At 39.8% G+C, this 14,692-nt stretch overlaps 1 protein-coding gene across 4 annotated transcripts; it reads right to left on the bottom strand.

Annotated features, from left to right (window-relative positions):
* Window positions 1-337: 337 nt before the first annotated feature.
* On the bottom strand, window positions 338-11,701 carry tubgcp2 (tubulin gamma complex component 2). Of its 4 annotated transcripts, none has more exons than XM_085417056.1 (18): window positions 11,606-11,701; window positions 11,082-11,245; window positions 10,078-10,206; window positions 9,658-9,834; window positions 8,474-8,633; window positions 8,174-8,381; window positions 7,147-7,346; window positions 6,236-6,425; window positions 6,013-6,158; window positions 5,754-5,934; window positions 4,264-4,444; window positions 4,009-4,181; window positions 3,631-3,759; window positions 3,422-3,542; window positions 3,176-3,319; window positions 2,365-2,481; window positions 2,047-2,210; window positions 338-704 (listed from the first exon to the last, which is right to left on the bottom strand). In XM_085417056.1, the coding sequence occupies exons 2-18, from the start codon at window positions 11,229-11,231 to the stop codon at window positions 629-631; spliced, it is 2,646 nt and encodes an 881-aa protein (XP_085273182.1). In that variant the 5' UTR covers window positions 11,232-11,245; window positions 11,606-11,701; the 3' UTR covers window positions 338-628. The 4 variants fall into 4 exon arrangements, with proteins under 4 accessions (XP_085273182.1, XP_085273183.1, XP_085273185.1 ...); XM_085417057.1 differs by having other exon boundaries at window positions 11,082-11,242; XM_085417059.1 differs by having other exon boundaries at window positions 11,082-11,242; window positions 11,617-11,638.
* Between the last annotated feature and the right edge of the window lie 2,991 nt (window positions 11,702-14,692).

The following is a 14,692-nucleotide window of genomic DNA, read 5'->3' as shown; positions in this document are numbered from 1 at the left end:
CTGAAGAAAGTTTTTAGCTCAAAAACATCTGAAGGGTGTTTTTTCTGATCCACAAAGTTAATCAGAAAAAAAAATGATTGTCTGTTTTTTTTTTGTTTTACTTTTTTGACACTAGTTTTTTGACTTTTTGAAACACTGAATGATGAGTTATTCAGACATTTTAAATCTATTCTAGATTTGTAACAAAAATTTCCACAGAAGGTTTCATTGTGAAGTTATCACACTTCCTGTATGACTCATGTTTCTCTGGCTAACATCATCAAGGAGTGTTCATACTGGTTTCTTTGTTGCTCACTGCAGATAAAAACCAGTTAAGGCAGGGGTCAAGAGACCAAAATTATTCAGTACATTTTTGTTTTAATTAAGTTCAATACAAACATACATTTTCATAAATTTACAGGTACAATAAGTTACCCATAAATAGTGACGACTCACATTTTCAGAGCTGAAGCACTAAAATGACACTGCAGACATGAATGACTCTACAGGTCATACAGAAATGTCATGTATATATATGAACAAACATACACGTCTTAGCTCTTTGAATCGTGACTGTCTGGGCGGTTGGACTGATGAGCAGGTATGATGAAACTTTTATTTTTGCATATTCACACGAAGCGACGACAGGCTACGCTGCTGCCTTCTGACTGCGCTCGATGGCCATCCTCTCCAGCCGCTCAGTGTAGAAGCCGTTAAAGTCCAGCCTGAGGAGTCATCAGAGGAAATGTAATGATGCACCTTTTGTTTCAAATAAAATTCATTTTATTACAGTCCAACAAATTTGCTATTCCTCAAAAAAGCAGATGTTATCACTGAAAAGTGTTTAAATGGTACTTTAAGGTACATTTCTGTTTTTAAAAACTTAACTGATGATATCAACAAGATGCAAAGAAATAACTATTTTGCCTTTAAGTTCATAAGCCCTATGTATCGTGTTAAAGAGACATGACCTGAAGTTGAACTAGTGTTGGGCTGAACTTTTGTGTAATATGATTTTATATCAGAAGATGTTGCAGTGAGGAAAAACTTTTTTTTAAACCAGATTCATATTTACAGCCGAGGTCCAGAGAAAGCAAATCTTATGATTTGTAAACGCTGTCCCCTGGTGGTGAAAGCTTAAGTATAAATTTAAGGTACCTTCTGTAATTATTGTTGAGCCTTCAGATGTGTGCTGCTGTTAGCTTTCGACATTCTGCATTTTTTTAAATAAGCGTGTGCTCTAACATCCTGTTTTTACTCCGTCTTTAGCATTTTCCAGAGTAAATAAATCGATAGAAAGTTAAATAAACACAGTAAATTAAGTTTTTAATTCTTGTTAAAAATCCAGATAATGAGCTGCTTCCTGTAATATTACACATATATTTGAGAGTTAACCCCAGGACCTTTACTGACTGATTTAAAACAGCAGCTTTTCTGCAGGAAGATGAAACCTGAGTTTTATGCTCAGCAGCTCTGTTTGATTCATGCTTTCAAAATACATTTAAACTTTTCTACACTGAGGGGAAGGTTCAGTCGTCCGGCCCACTGAAGATCAAATTATAGTTGTACGTGTCCGAAGAACTACGCTAGGCAACGGTGACTCACTGCACCATCTTGTGGTGCAAAGTGGTATTACAAAAGAAGTGCAACATCACCTGATGTCTCTTCGACACAATACAGACATAAACCCAGAGTAGATGTCTTTTCAAACTCTGTAGTTAGTTCATACAATATTTTTTTTAACTATTTTTAAAGAAAATTATGATAAGAACCTTTAAGGTGATCACATGACCCAGAACCTTTGTTTTTAAATGGGCAGGATATTTTTTTAATCCCCATTGGAGCAGGATAGGAGTCTAAAAGATGCTATCTTAACAAAAGCCACCTACAAAACTGTTCTGGTTATTAAATGTTAACAACTGTTAGTGAATGCAAAGAGAAAATTGACATTCAGCTTCATTTCCATGCAAATGAATAGTGCAGCAACTGCTTTGAGCCTGTGTGATGGTATGAAGAAAAAAATTTAAAGCCTATTACAAACGTCCTCTGTAATGCTGACAGGCGTACCTGTAAATGATGCTGATCATGCTGTGCTCGCAGTCGTTGGTGCTGTAGATGCTCAGCTTGTCCAGCAGGTCCAGCAGCAGCATGCTGAAGTTGCTGTCAAACTTGCTGATGGTGGCTTCGAAGCTGGCGTCGGTCTGGAGGGAGTCTGCGTGATCAGCTAAAAACTGAAGCAGCAGCCAAGAGGAAAGGACGACAAACAATCATATAATGAAAATTTTAGGAGGATGAATGAACAAAGCCTGATTTAGTAAGGTTTACAGCCTCTCTATTCAGTACGTGTTTCTCAGAGGGGAGGCTGTGGTGATGGATGCTTTGTACCTTCGTGGTCAGCCTCTTTTTCTCTGGCTCGTCGGCCTGCTCGCTCTGAGCGGAGGGCTCATCCATCGTCCCCTGCTCCATGGAGAGGCGCTCCAGCCTCATGCTCTGTGTGAAACGCTTCATCAGCAGAGGAGGAGAAAAAAGGGCAAAAACACATCTGTTTGTTTCATTTTCAGGTTTTTCGAGGCTTAGTTATAGCAGAGCTGTAAAACGATGTTCAAATAAAAGGAAAAATGAACATTTATCCGACTATGAAAATGAACAACAATCTGAGTACAGTGTAGGTCCCGTAAATGCTGCACAATAACCACAACATTTTTATCAACGCAACATGCCTGCTGAGGCTTTTGTGCAATTCTGCATCCAGATTTTTAGGCTCTGCGTCGATGGTCACAGAAAAGCTGCAGGCGCCCAAACTAGATTTGCAAAAAGCTATCTCATATTCTTCACATGTCTGGGTTTCATCAAGTCTCCAAAAAGCATGTGGGAATATTTGTTATAGTCTGACGAGATCAAGAGTGATCTCTTCTCCTATTTACCCACCACACAAAAACTTCACATTTTAACAGAAGTCTGCAGACTTTATTATCCACCGTGTCTAAACAGCTTAAAGGCAGACGTGGCTCTTTGAATGAAATTCAAACTATGAGCGCTTCAATTTAAAAATGTGTGTGCAGCAGTTTTTTGCAGGGTTTAAGCTTAAATACATTGATTCATGAAACTAAAGTAAATTAAAGAGTGCTGTAATCAAATACTACATTATTGAGGCTGTGACTTCATTATCTCTGGTTTTATGCAGTCGTGGAAATACCTGCATGCAGTTTGTGAACATGACGCAGACAGACATGAGCTTGGAGAAGATCCTGAGCAGCTCGGGGTTGGTCAGCATGCAGTCCTTTAGGCAGTTGTCCAGGAAGCTGGTGTGATGACAAAGCACATCATCGATGTTTGAAGCCTGCAGAAAGAAGAAAAGAAAAATAACTTAAGATCACATTTTCCCTGAAACCAGCACGTCTCCTTCTCAGTGCTCCTCAGGGGTCCTTCTTCAATCACTCACCATTTTCAGGTTGTTCTCCATGACGTGCCAGGTGGGCTCCATCACCTCAAACATCATGTAGTACTGAATGTTCTGCACAAAGTTGAGCATTCGCTGTCGGAGGGCGAACGCGGTAGCGAACCTGCACACAGGTGGTAAGAACAAAAGGTAAGAACGTTCTACTGGTTGAAACTTTTACAGGAAGTCACCTCAGATTCATGGCGGCTCACCATTTGGCAGAGTGTAAGGAGTACTGCCTGAAGTCTTTGTTGCTGATCCAAACGTTGCACAGCAGCCGCTCAACATGTTTGCAGTAAAACATGTGTCTGAACAACATCTGGTACCTCGTCAGTGCTTTCCTGGATAAATAATGCAAACATTAGCTCTTCTAAATAAACAGGTTGGTTTTGTGATTTCCCACTTTTAACAAATTTAATTTAGTCAAACTAAAACCAATATTTTTTTGTCTTGTTTTGTTTTAACCATCTCATTTTTTATTTTTTTTTATTTTACAGCTTGTATTTTTTTTTATATTTTATCACAATTCACAGATTAATAAATATCTTCAGATGTATTTATCTAGAGTAAGATCCACTGGAGCTCTGAACCTGTTGATGATGAGCGAGAGCGGCCATTTGACAATGTAGTCGAAGGAGAAGGCCTCGAGCCCGCTGAGGGCCACGTCTGGCGGATCAGCGTTGATGATGGCCTTCTCTTGTTTGGTCTCGATGGCCAGCACTCGCAGCAGCTGAGTGATGACATCGTGAGGCATTAAGTCGATCTGTGGAGACAGGCGAGGAAGGTCAGACCAGCTAATTGTTCACATTTTACAATCCAAACTAAACAGACACGCCTTCCCCCACCTTCAGGTCATCCTTGAAAGGGTCCGTGTTGGCCGTGCTCATCCTCAGAGCCAGCTCCAGGAGAGCCTCCAGTCTGGGAGGAACGATGTCGTCCACCGGCTTCTTCATCTCCTCCTCCGTCAGGTCCATGAAGTGCACAAAGAAATCTCCTTTGTCCATCAGGAAGTAGTGCTTGATTGATCTGACACAAGAGAGAACAGACATTTGAAAATGGTCAAACCACTTCATAAAATAATCATAGGCTTAAACATAACATAAAATAAAAAACACAAAACAAAAGTGCATCAGGAAGTTCGACTGGCTTTGACTTCACATCAAAAGCAAACAGACTAACGTTAATGTCACTATGGTAATTTTGTCTTGGTACCACAAGTAAAGAAAACGCATGAATGATGAAGGAAGAAATCCTTCATCAGACTGTTTAACAAGCTTAAACATAAAGAAAAGTGAACTTTTCACCTGCTGGTTGGTTTTACAGAGCAGGTTTAAATTAAAGCCGTCTTAACTGCTTGTTTACATTTTTACAAATGTGACAGATTTAAATTGTTTACACTTAAATCTCGTACATTTGTAAAAATTACTGAAATCATATACAGTATAAAAAGATGAGATAAGAAATTCTTTTGTCATACACATGCTGAATGCAGCAAGAGGGACAGAGGAATAAGATATACAATATATACAATAAGAATAGTAGTATACAGTAATATACAGTAGGATAGTGCAGAATATAATATCAAATAACTCTAAGTAACTATATAACCTGAAAAATAAATTGCTTAGCTATCAGTGAAAGTGAAAAAGTGACATAGTATTGTGCAATTGAATAAAAGACAGTAGCAGCATATAATAGTCATCTGCTCTAGCAGTGATATCAGCAGCAAGCAGGAATCAGTCAAAAATTTATTTACATTTAGATTAAGATCAAATCTAACCACTTGTATTTTAAGTCATTAAAACTTGAGCATCTATAGAAACCTTTGCAGTAACCACACAAAGAACAATAGAGACCCAGCAGAACCTCTGTTTAAGACTTGTGTTTTCTAGAGGGATCTTTTTTGACCAAAGTATCAGTTTTAGTCATCTTAGCATAAGCTGAACTAAACTGTGACTAAATCTGGGCTGAAAATGCACCACGGCGAAGGCAAAAGGTATATTTGAGTTATTATAACGAGACAAAACAAGCGATTTGAAACAAAAATGGATGCAAACAGTAACCGCCTCATCCCAGTTATCTTGTTTTCATAATCACTGGAAGCTACAGAAATAGCCCAGCCCTAACACTAGACGCTGACTTCAAAATTTACAGTTTTAATCTTGACAATAATTGTGTGTGTGTGTGTGTGTGTGTGTGTGTGTGTGTGTGTGTGTGTGTGTGTGTGTGTGTGTGTGTGTGTGTGTGTGTGTCAAATATAACAGAACAAACTGGTCACACAGCATCTCATCCTATCTTCTCACCACAAAATATCCAATAACCATTAAATATTCACCTCAGACGTGAGACCAGCTCCTTCTCTTCCATGAGGAAGTCCAGAAGCACTTTGCTGGCGTAATTGTAGGCTTTCTCTATCTGCTCCACGTAGGCCCTCTCCTTCAGGGTGTATAGCACCTCCTTAGCATCAGGACACGTCACGTCCCGCCCGCACTCCCGCACCACATTGAGATATTTCCCTGCACGATAGCACGTCTCAACATCGCCGAAAGGATTCCCATTTTATGTTCAACAAGTCTTAAATGTTCTATTTTTACCTGTGCTTAGTATTTTGTCTGCCATCTTCTGTAGAAAGGAGGGAATCCGATGCTGCACAATGGTGTATCTCTGATCCCAGTACTTGTCATTGTAGTCTTCCTGAATCTTCTCCTTTTGCAGCTCGTGCTCCTCCACCATGAACTCACTGTGGAGTCACAAAATATGAGCTTTACATTTTACAACACACATTTTTCAGAGTTGAAACTCTGGGAGCAGCTGAACCTGTACGGATCCTTGATGATGCCCCTGTAGATCCACTTCTCCAGGATCTCAAAGTACGGGACGCTGGCTGCTTTGGTGAGGTACAGACACAGCTCCTGAGCCTGGCTGTCACCGGTGTAATTGAAGGTTCTGTCATGGAGAAGGCTCAACGTGGACCCTCCCATACACTCTCCTTTGTCCACGGAGGACGCTGTGAACACAACAGAAAGCATAATTTAACTAAATATCTGTTTTATAATAGGTGAGATTCCACACTAATCAGGCATTTTCAAAGTGTTCAGTGTTGTTTGTGTTCAGCGTTGGTTAATCTAGACCCAGTTTGATGTGCCATGTTCTCTTCTAAAGTGGGTCAGATCACCTTCCAGTCAAATTAACTCTCTGGTGCTCATTTAAAGAAGCTTAGACTGCAGGTCTTCTACGATCTGTGACCCACAAACTAACGTTTATAAAGTGAAAACATTCAGAACTCCTCCTCACCACTAATCTGCAAATTCAGCTCTATATCTCTACAACAGATCAACATTTTTTCTTAATATTTGCTTTGTTAAACATATGTTTAAACATTTTAAGCTTATTTTAAACAACATCTGAAGACAGTTTAGAAGCAGATGAAATTTTAGGGCTTGTAATTCAATAAACTGTGCTGGTATGCAGAAGCAGAGATAAACAACTTTAAGTTAGAAATCTAAATCAAGTCCACTCTGGCAAAGGAGAAGTAGCACTCTATTCTCAAGAGACTTTCTCCACCCTCTGGTTTGCATTTTGTCCTCCTTTTGCACCAGGATGGTGCCAGAACTCCAGCAACTCCTGATCACTGCGCCCCTAACTCATCCTTCTTTCCATGTTTCTTTGACAACTTTTAATTCATCATGCCTGCAAACAACGACCATGTGTTATCTTCAGTTTCTTACCGATTGATGACAGTATCTCCATGGTGCGCATGGTGGGCTGGATGTAGAACCAGAGCTTCTGCAGGGACAGCAGGCCCTGCCGCTGGAGATGCTCCAGCTGAGTGACCAGGATGAGATATTCCTTCATCAGCGTCCTCATTGCCGCTGTCAGGGCGTGGTTCACCTGGCCGTACTCGAAGGATGACTTCTCCTCAATGAACCTGGAGGGCAAATGCAACACGTCACCTTTAATTATCTTATAACATATAATCTCTTTTAGACCCTTTAAGCAAAGATCATATGATTCTGAATTATTTGATATTTATGTCACTTTTTTCAAGCTCTAAATCACTGAGACTCCCATTGATATCGATCATTAAATATGAATTTAATGCGAAAGAGCAACAGAAAATAGATAAAAGGTTTCAACAGATAAACAATTAAAATATATACTTTGTGTTTAAGGCGCACATATAAATCATACATAGGATCAGATGTCTAAATAATATATATAAATAAACCTTTCAAAGATAATGCAAAAAAATCTGCATTATCCTGTGCCTGCAGCACATTTTAAGACATTTGGAAATTTTACCCATGCAGAAATCTGGAGGGCTGAAAAAAGACTTTAATGTTAAAATTCCCAACTTTACAGCTACAAAAACTGTTTGATCTCTAAAACAAATTTCCTCATGTAATAACCTAAAAACTTTACAGTATGATTTTCTTCTCTTTTCTTTGTATATCCATTTATAGTTTAATAAAGCTTAAGGTCAGAGGTGTGGATTTTTTGAGTGCCAGCTGAGTCACTCAGCTTTGTTAACTGCAGTCACGTAACTGAAGCTTCCATTCAAGGTTATTCTAAAAACTCAAAGCTGATGTGAAATAAACATTTTAGTTACAAGAGATGCTGTTGGGTTTTTCTTTTGCATTGCATCAACCTTGAGGGTCCCAGTAGTTCATCTGGAAAACTCATTAGTGATTATGTGCATTTGTGAACTTAAGCCTGTTAGCAGTAGCTCATACCGGGCACAGTCTACGCTCTTACCGTGTTATAGTTGAGTAGTACGAAGCGACCGGTAATATTCTGTTGACCAGCTCTTTGACAGACATGTCCAGTGTTGGATCAACGATGAAGGAGCGGTTCTGCCGCCCCAGCACCGGCTGAGCGGTGATGTCTCGCCCGTCGACTCCAATCAGCACAAACAGCAGATCCTCCACCAGAGCTTGTTCCTGCGTCCCCAGAGGCAGCGTACCTGACCACGGACAGTAACCACATCAATACGCACAGGGGGACTATATTCAGACTCCATGCTGCACAGGTGAATGTGTAAATTTACCAACTTACCAACAGGAACAGCTGGTTCTCCTTGAGGGGTGGGGCTGGTGATGAAGTCTCCGATGAGAGCTGGACGATCATACACCCAATTGGGGAAGACGGGGTTGGGCTGGGTGGGGTTCTTCTTGTTGTGTTTGTCCCTCAGCATCTTCCGTGTGACTTCAGCCGGCTGTAGGCGAATTCCAAAAACAAAGAAACTCAGGATTTAAAAGCAGCAGATGGTAAACTGAGTGAAATTTAATGTAATTTTTATCAATAGCAATAGACTGGCCCTTCTAACCTTCAGATTAAACTATTGATCAAGGCAGCTTTTTATTCACAAAAAAATGCCAGCAGATGTTTCTGTAAACAGTGACATACTGCAGGTAACCTTTATATGATAACATGTTATTATTATACCTGATCTACAGCTTCATGATGTTAGTTCACTGTTTAGTTTTTGTTCCCTGTCACATCCTTATGGTGGATTCACACCAAGCCTGAAATGAAGTTTTTCATTACAAATAAAGTACATGCAATGAGGCAAATTCAGGTTAGTTAGCTGTGATGTTCTTTCTGCTGAGCCCAAGTGGCCAAAAACAAATCTTGTGCATGTCTAATCACTCCTATGTGAAGTACACTGCGAATCTAATGTGAATGAGAGCTTCTTTTAACCTCTTTATCTCCCTTATTAACCAGAGATTCGCCATCTCTGATCTGATCTACTTTAAGAAGAAGAAACCTGAATAGCTCTATGAACAAAAATTCTGAAACTTAAAAAGGACCATCTCTGTGAACCTCCAACTCATCTTCATTGTAGGACTCCAGAGAGTAGCTTTGTATGACTCACAGTCCAAAATAAGCCTTCTTTATCTTATACTGGGCCTTTGTGCAGCTTCACAGCTCATTAACCATTTGAACCAAACTGTTTTAGCGCCTCCATCTTCACACCCACTTTCCTCTGAGTGATTGCCCCTCATAAATTATTTGACAAGCAGGTGGTTGGAACTTTGTGCTCTCTTTGACATCACACAGAGCCAAAAGAACAAAAATTGTCTGAACCTGTTTCCACATATAAAATAAACCAATAAATACATCCTATCTTGATTAAGTTTCTAGCTGAACTTATTTTAGCTCCAAGCTGTCCTGTAGAGTTTCACAGGCTAATCTAACCTTCAGACCAGTAACATGATCTGAAGGTAAGAGATGCTCACCAGAGGAGCGTTGGAGCTCGCTGTTACATTGCCAAGCTTCTTACGCAGCTCGTCCAGCTCCTGCATGGACATTTTGGTGCTGGTTTGAGGCAGAGAGTAACTGGTTGTTGTGGTTGAGGTGGTGTTTGCTGAAGACTCCGACCTCTCTTTAGCATTCTGCTGCAGAAACTGGAGGGTCTGCAAAAAAAATATCAAGGCAGGGATGCAAAATTAGATTCAAGTATTTTATCAACCAACTCTCTGATGGAGGGACATAAATCAGCAAGTTTCTTAGTTCATAGAGTAGATTACATTTTTTAAACTACTTTTCAACATTAATAATAAGGAAATAATTGTGATTTTAGATCAGGAAGTATAGAAATATTTGGACTCAATGACAAAAAGAACCGGATGAAAAGCAGCATGTAAATGAGGCGTTACCTCTTTGTCCTCACAGAGTTTGGAGAGCAGATACACCAAAGGGTCGAGGTTCCGAACATTTTTGGACTTAAGCTCCTCATATTTCCTCAAGAAATCCTCCGGGGTTTTAGAAAACTCTGCTAACTTGACCTGAAAGTGACACAACATGCAATATGAAGAAAATATTCAAAGAAACATATCTGTTGTGAACATTGGGTATTTAACTACTTAGAGTAAGTTAGAAAACTTTAGCGTTAGGGAAGTGATGAAGTGATGGCCACTGCAAACAAGAAAGGGGCTCAAGGTGGTGGTGGGATTACATCCCTGACAGACTTCTCAACCAATCCTGACTTCCTCATGCATTACCACAAATTCTCTCTTAGTACCTTATCATATACGGTCTCTAGATCTACAAAAACACACAGTTCAGTTCTTTCTGAACTTCTCTATACTTCTCCATCAACATTCTCAAAACAAGCATCCCATCTGTACTGCTCTTTCTTGGTATGAAGCCATACGTTCCATTCCCCAGGCATCCTTTCACGCTACAAGATTAACTTCAATACTCTGTCATTGGGATGTCAGGTATGTCATCTGAACCAAGAGCCTTGGTTCAGATGACATACCTTGATCCATCCATTGTTGCCTTCACTTACTCCTTACTAATCCTCTGCACTTCCTGATTTCCTACCTGTCCCCCATCTATCCCATCATTCTCTCTCCTCATTTTCTTCATTCATAAGAATCTTAAAGTACTCCTTCTGCCTCCTCACCAAACTCCCTGTACTCATTAGTACATGTGAAATCTGGAAGGACTACTGGTCATAATGATGCATTTGGAAATTTTGCTAAAGTTAATTGCGAGATGAATGTCTCTGGGAGGAGTTAACAAACATTACTATGGTGCCAAGTGCAGAAAAACACAGTCTGACTGGGTGTCTGATAAGAGGACAGATGCAAATTAAAAACTAAATTATCAACTGATGAGCCATGAAAAGCACTGCAGTTAAACACATATAGCCCACCTTGGCACTGTGCGCGGACACTGTGGTGGTGACATAGGGGGTCCTGTGTTTCTGGAGCAGGTCTATGTAGCCCTCTGCTCCGTCGCCGCCTCGCACATGAAGGAGGCTGAGCAGTTCGTTCACGTCGTGGTGGATCCTGAACTCGCTCATGGCTCCAGCAGCTGCTATAACGACAAAGAGGTTTTATTTTGTAGGAGAGGGCAGAAAGAAAGAGAAAGAATTTAGCTCAGGCGGTCACAATGGATATGAACATCAGAGCTGCCGGCTCACACTGACAAATATCAGCTGAAGCTTAGTTGAGGGTTTAACGGCTGTATGTTTATGACATCCTGTCTTTCAGTGGTGATGCAGAGCTAACAGTTGTTTACGCTAGCTGGCTAGTTAGCCTGCTACAGAGGGGGATGGTATCTAGTAGCTCTCTGAGCCAAATGAAACATGAAATGCCATAAAAGCAAACAATAACGTAACTCAGTAACATGAAGCCCCGTTACAGGTTTAACTAGAGTCTGAAGTCATCACTCTACCTGGCACTCGCCTTTCTGCAGCGTTCACCGGGGCAGATAGCAAACGCGCCCACTACTATCAAATTCTTCTTCTTCTCCAACAGCGCAGTGACGGCGCCACACTGACCCCTACAGGTCAGTGACGCCTGACCATACAAAAATAGCCAGAAAATTATGCATTTATTTATTTAAACCGGAGTGTATATTGAATATTCTGACAAATAAAAGAATAAATTAAATATAATTGCACATATATTAGTTAAAAATTGTAACATTTTGGCTCTTTTGTGCAAAGTATTGCTTATGAAATGTATTGTGCGAGATGAATGTCTCTGGGAGGAGTTAACAAACATTACTTCTTCAAACATTACTTCCTTCATGTTTGTCAGGAAGGAAAAAAATCACACTGATAATGCAGAAGTTTCAAAATCTTACAAAAATAATATTTCAAATAAGATTAGGTTAATAGGTTAATAATATCTTAATGCTGGGGCTGAAAGTCAAATTGTAATACAAATAGGAATATAATAACTACTTTTAAAAATCAATTTGGCAAAAATCTATCAATCATAAAACAGGCATTTTCTCTAAAATCACAATACTGCTTTTGTTACTGTACTTGAACCCGGGTAGATGTCTGCTTATGTATAAGTTTTGTGAACTAAAAGAAACTAATTAAAATAAAATAAGAGGAACTAGCTTTAGTTTTAGTATCTGTTATTGAAAAATTAATATAAATCAACCTACTGTTTATGATAATGTGAAAACAGCAGAAAACATAATTTATTTTAATAAACGCACTAACAATTTAATTCTTTAACTAATGGAAGTAAATCAAATATTAGGGTCTCTAGTTCACTAAAATATCATGGGGTCGTGTGTACTTCTTTCACGCAGAAGCGGAGATCCACGACCAAAGAGACTTCCTCCACCATGGGCATTGTGGGCTGAATGTAGAACCAGAGCTTCTGTCACTGGAGGTGCTGCAGCTGTGTGACCAGATATTCCTTCATCACCATCCTCATCGCCGCTGTCAGGGCGTGGTTCACCTGGCCGTCCTGAAAGGATGATTTCTCCTCAATCAAACTCGAGAAAAAATGCAACACGTCGCCTTTAATAATCACTTAATAATCACCACTTTAAGCAAAGATCACATGATTCGTAATTATTTTATATTTATGTAACTTTTCGGGCTGTAAATCGCTGTCGCTTACATTCACAGTATCAGTTAATCGTTAAACATGACGTTGATGTGGATGAGGAGCAAAAAAAATGATAAACGGATTGATACCTTAAAGTTACCATAAACTGATAACCTGTAAGTAGGCCTACAAGTTCACAAGGCAGTGCTAATCCTCAAATCCGCCAAAATCCTGTACAGACCTCTGCTGAATGATATGACCGTATGTATGCCCTCATAAGAAAAGATTATGGTCCCAAAGAAATTTTTAACCACGCACATGGATTCAGTAGTTTCGTGTTTTTCTGTTTGATTTGGCCTCTTCCGGAAAATTTAGTCTATAACAGAAAAAGGAAACATGAAACCTCTCCTGAAACCAAACTGATTTTCTGAGACTTACTGAAAGAAACCCCAAAAGTTGGTTCTGTTCATCTGCACGTTTTGTTTTCAGTGGGAGAAACGTTTCGTCACTCACCCAAGGGACTTCGTCAGTATCCAGCTGAATGCAGGTTTCCCCAACCTTATAAACAATACATTAGCATAATGACTGAAACAAGCACCACTGACGAACAATGGGCTGTGAGGTCAGTCTCCTGATCATTAATATGCAAACCGTCATAACCAAATAGGAACAGAACCAAGTTTTTTGAGATTTCTTTACCTGGACAATTGCGCATGCATCAAGGCAGTCTATGTGGTTGTTTAGGGTCACAATCACTAGGAGGTAGCAGAGTGAAGCTGACCCCCCACCCACTTGAAACGTAAAGGCAAATAGGCGGAGCGGTTAGTGCTACGTTTGTGCAGATTTGTGCAGGTAAAATTAGCGTTTGTGCTGCTACGGTTTCCGAGATATTAAACTTTATTTTATAGGTCATTCAAAGGTCACCATCCCCCCAGACTGCTCCAAAACGGGCCAAAATGGTCTACTTTTTTAGTGCTACGTTTGTGCTGGTTTGTGCAGGTAAAATTAGCGTTTGTGCTGCTTCTGTTTTAAAGATATTAATGAAAATGTAAAGGTCAACCAGCCCCCCCACATTACCCAAATCCAACAAAAGTGGTATCAAACGTTTGTGCTACGTTTGTGCTGGTTTGTGCTGCAAAGATTTTCGTTTGTGCTGCTATCATTTTAAAGATATTAATAACAATTTCTAGAGGTCATCAGAGGTCAACCAGCCCCCCCACATTAATTAAATCAAACAAAATGGGTGTCAATCAACTGTGCTACGTTTGTGCTGCTAAAATTTTCGTTTGTGCTGCTTCTGTTTTAAAGATATTAATGAAAATGTAAAGGTCAAAAGGTCAACCAGCCCCCCCACATTACCCAAATCCAACAAAAGTGGTATCAAACGTTTGTGCTACGTTTGTGCTGGTTTGTGCTGCAGAAATTTTTGTTTGTGCCGTTATTATTTTAAAGATATTAACAAAAATTTCTAGAGGTCAACCAGCCCCCCCATATTAATGGAATCAAACAAAATGGATGTCAAACGTTTGTGCTGGTTTGTGCTGCAAAAATGTTTGTTTGTGCTGCTAACATTTTAAAATGTTTAATAAAATAACGTCTTGATGCGTGCTTAATCATCCAGGTAAGTAAATCCCAAAAGGTTGATTCTGTTCATCTGGACATTTTCAGTTGGAGAAACGTTTCGTCACTCATCCAAGTGACTTCTTCAGTCTCAGCTGACTGTAGGTTTCCCCAACCATATAAACAGTACATTTGCATAGTGAAGGAAACTAGTGCCACTGAATGAACAATGTGCCGGGGGGTTAATTCCATGATTGTTAGTATGCAAATTCTTATGACCATTGATCAATGACAACTAATCAAAGCCTATTGATCAATGGCCATGAGTACCATTCACAGAAAGTGGGGAATGGCTACAATCACAGCATTGTAGGATGGCGAAAGATGTACCCTTGGGCCCCCCTTC

This window comes from Rhamphochromis longiceps, linkage group LG8 (assembly GCF_057381845.1).
Source record: "Rhamphochromis longiceps isolate RC_006_pf linkage group LG8, R_longiceps_female_GT1.1, whole genome shotgun sequence".
NCBI classification, from domain to species: domain Eukaryota; kingdom Metazoa; phylum Chordata; class Actinopteri; order Cichliformes; family Cichlidae; genus Rhamphochromis; species Rhamphochromis longiceps.
Note: the sequence above shows the minus strand (reverse complement) of the source record. Positions and strands in the feature narration are given on the sequence as shown.